Source organism: Olea europaea, unplaced genomic scaffold (genome assembly GCF_002742605.1).
Source record: "Olea europaea var. sylvestris unplaced genomic scaffold, O_europaea_v1 scaffold3532, whole genome shotgun sequence".
Taxonomy (NCBI): Eukaryota; Viridiplantae; Streptophyta; class Magnoliopsida; order Lamiales; family Oleaceae; genus Olea; species Olea europaea.
The window spans coordinates 19,191-22,970 of record NW_019254468.1 but is presented as its reverse complement, the minus strand read 5'-3'; the positions used below and the strand labels follow the sequence as shown (position 1 = coordinate 22,970).

The 3,780-nt window shown below is 31.7% G+C and overlaps 1 protein-coding gene across 1 annotated transcript; it reads left to right on the top strand.

Annotated features, from left to right (window-relative positions):
• The first annotated feature begins 6 nt into the window (after positions 1-6).
• Positions 7-1,280, top strand: LOC111386380 (peptide chain release factor PrfB2, chloroplastic-like). The gene is made up of 3 exons (XM_023010837.1): positions 7-20; positions 536-738; positions 835-1,280. Exons 1-3 carry the CDS (start codon positions 14-16, stop codon positions 970-972), a joined length of 348 nt encoding a protein of 115 aa, XP_022866605.1. The 5' UTR covers positions 7-13; the 3' UTR covers positions 973-1,280.
• Positions 1,281-3,780: the final 2,500 nt, after the last annotated feature.

Sequence of the window (3,780 nt, the reverse complement as noted above, 5' to 3'; positions counted from 1 at the left end):
GCCTCTTGTCAAAATGAAAGGTATGCAGCCTTTTCTTATTTAAAAAGCTGTGGTTGCCCACCTATGGTGTTGTTTCATTTTGTTATTTTTTCTCTAAATTAATCAATGAACTTTAGGCACATTGTCTGCTGAATTAATTAGGTGACTAGCTAAAACTATAACTGGAGTTGAAAATCCACTAGTGAATGGTGTTTTATGTGTGTGTCTAACTAGGCATAAATCACATCTCGTTAAGCTAGTTGTGCTTTCTAAATGTGCTTTTTCCGAAGTGACCAAAACAAGAAAATATGTGTAAAAATGGAAAAATTGATCTTCCCCAAATACCTGGAGTCCCCCCCACCCCTGAATCCCCACACCACCATTTCAGCATTTTCAGACTTTTAGTATTTTGGCAGACTGAAGTAAACAGAATGCCTAAATTGAAACAAAAAGCAAGTTCAATGACTAATTTGGAGCGTGAAAAAGTTCAACAACCTAAGTGAAACAGCACTATAGTTGGGTGACTAACAGTGTTTTTAACTCAACATTTTTCTAGTACAAGACATGAAGCTTAATCGGAAGTTGTGGACTTGTTCCGACAACAGGTCACAGCATCAAAACAAGGCTTCTGCCATGGCCGTACTTCAATCTCGTTTGGACCAGCTTGAGATGCAGCGTCAAGCTGAGATGAATGCAGAGCACACACAATCCCTTACCGACATAAATTTTGGCAGCCAAATACGCTCTTATGTCCTTCACGTATGCGTTTGAAACTTTTGTTCATTTTCTAATATGTTTAGGAGTATCCTGGATTGCACGGATGCCTCAACTGTTCTTTGCATTCCTGTTTTGCAGCCTTACCGAATGGTGAAGGATCATCGGACGGATTATGAGGTTTCTCATCCCGATTCTGTCCTAGAAGGTGATCTAGACGGCTTCATCTTAAGCTTCCTGTCTGCCTCTCTCGACAAAGATGAAGATGCTGACCTGTAAACTGGTTCTGATCGACTGGCAAACTAAACTCGAGTTCCTCGATTATGCCTCAGATAAGGAGCACAGCAGATATTACCAGTCTCCCTCTGAGCTTAAAAATCTTCGTAGAGATTTATGAAAATTATGTTCTTTCACAATTTTGAACTGGTTAAGCTTGATTATATGTTATTCTTTTGAGACAAGGAGCAGAACGTTTTAATTAAATGTTGAAGAATAATGTCTTTTGGGTTCGTTTTACACTATTATGGAGGATATGTAGGATGGAAATGGAAGAATCACTATAATAAAGAACCTTCGGTTACTATAGAGACTTGAATCTTGATTCTATCGCAAGTGCTTGTCTTGGATTTGTTTTCGAATGAAGTTACCAGTCATATATCAATTGGTGATGACAGATTTGGAAACCACTTTGGAAATGCAATTTAGGACCCTCTTTTTTAGTTGTGATTTTTTATGAAACTACTCGCTATAACGTGCATTGCACAAATTTTGTATTTATCGTATTTTTATTAGTGTATGAATTTTAGTTTTTTGCAAAATTTTTGAAGCAATATTTAAAAATATTTTCATGATATAAGAAAATAATTGTAAATGATTTTTATAATTGTATAGCAGTATGATATCTAGAAAAAATATACTCGTATATTTCATGCTTGAATAAGAAATAAACAAATTATTTTGCTTGTATTCTTTGATAGTGTTGATATAATTGAATTGAATGTGAATATTATATTTATAAATTGTGTAATTAAATACTGTGAAATTGAAAAAAAAAAAAAAAAAAACTTTCCACATAGTGTGAAGAGAGTTGAACCAATTGCGGAGTAAAAATAAAAAATAAAAAAATGTGCGGAGAGAAAAAACCTCTGTACAGTGCAGAGTAACAAAAAAAAAAAAACCCTCTTCGCACAGTGCGGAGAGATGACAAACCAACTCTCCACACAGTACGGAAAGAAAAAGAAAAAAGAACTCTCCGCATTGTGCGGAGAGAGTTAATCTCTTCGTACAGTCCGGAGAGTTGGTCCGCACCATGGCAAAACTCTTCACACAGTGCGGAGTAAAAAAAACTCTCCGCAGAGTGCGGATAGATGACAAACCAACTCTTCGCATAATACAGAGAGAAAAAACTCTCCGCATAGTACGAAGAGTTGTTTTCAAATTCCTTAATTACAAGTCAAATTTCAAAATTGTAAATTTTTCGTATACATAGCGAAATAGAGTCGAAAAACATGGCTCAAAATCAATTATGTTTTCTTTAAATTTCAGTTACAGCTTAATTTCTGAGCATGCAAATCATATTTACGGTGTTGGAAAGGAGCTTTCTCGTGATTCCTACAATGAAACAATATGTGAGTTGTGCAAATAAGGGGATATTGATAGTACCATGGCATTGAGGCTCTAGGGTACTACTCAAATTCAAAATTTTACATTTACTTGATAACAGCTCTTGGACATTAGAAGCGGATACAATTTTCAATGAAATTATACTTTTGGGTTGTAGGGCAGGAATTAAAGTGTTTAATATATTACTCAAAAGTGGTTTGAGAAAAGACCTCTTGAAATTTGCAAATAAAGTCCCGAAAGTTTTTATTTTTCTTTTCACACTATGCGGAGAGATAATTTGTCATCTCTCCGCACTTTGAGAAGTTTTTTTCTCATGTGCGGAGATTTTTTTTATCTCGTGAAGTTTATATATGCTAAAATTATTATTATTATTTTAATGTTGTTGGTATGAAGCGTGTGTGAAAGAATATTTGTCAATCACTATAAACAAAATTTTTAACAAAATACAAAAAATAAAAATGTATAATAAATCTTTTTATTATGCTAATAAAATTACAATAAAATTTTTTTTTACAAATAACATATAAAAATCATTTTTATCTTTAACAAAAAAAACACATTTAAAAATTAGCAATTTCATAACTTTTTTTTTTAAATTCTCGGAAATACAATTATAAAAAGGAAACAATATTGAATTACAACATTTAATACTTAAAAAATTCAATATTAAATAAATTTTATACATTTATAACAAATTATAAATCCATATATGCAGCTCACCGTATTTGTAGGCAAATTACCGTATATACAACATATCGTATATGCTGCCTATCGTATTTGCAGTTTACCGTATTTGCAACCTATCGTATTTGCAAATAACTTACCGTATTTGCATCTTACCGTATATGCTGCCTACCGTATTTGCAAACAACTTACCGTATTTTCACATTACCGTATTTGCAGCTAAGTGATAACCGTATATGCTATCTACCATATTTACAACTTATCGTATACGCTACCTACTGTATTTGCAGTTTACTGTATTTTTATATACCGAGAATGCAAAACACCGTACATTCACTTACCAAATCGAATTTCAAAAAAAATTTCAGATTTTTATTTTTTCAACATAAGCATAAAATAAATATTAAATATATATGAATCACAAAATATAAATGCCTATGAATATGGTGCTCAATATTCAATTTTTCAATATTAAATTACACAAAATTTGGAAAATAAAATTTTCACATTCAACTCAATCATATCAACACTATTCAAGAATACAAGCAAAATAATTTGTATAATTTCTTATATTTCTTATTCAAGTATGAAATATACAAGTATATTTTTTTTGTTCTAAATGACACAATACTGCTATGCAATTGTAAAAATAATTTGCAATTATTTTCTTATATTATGGAAATATTTTTAGATACTGCTTCAAAAGCTTTCCAAAAAACTAAAATTCATATACTAATAAAAATACGATAAATGCAAAATTCGTGACAGCCACCACGCGGA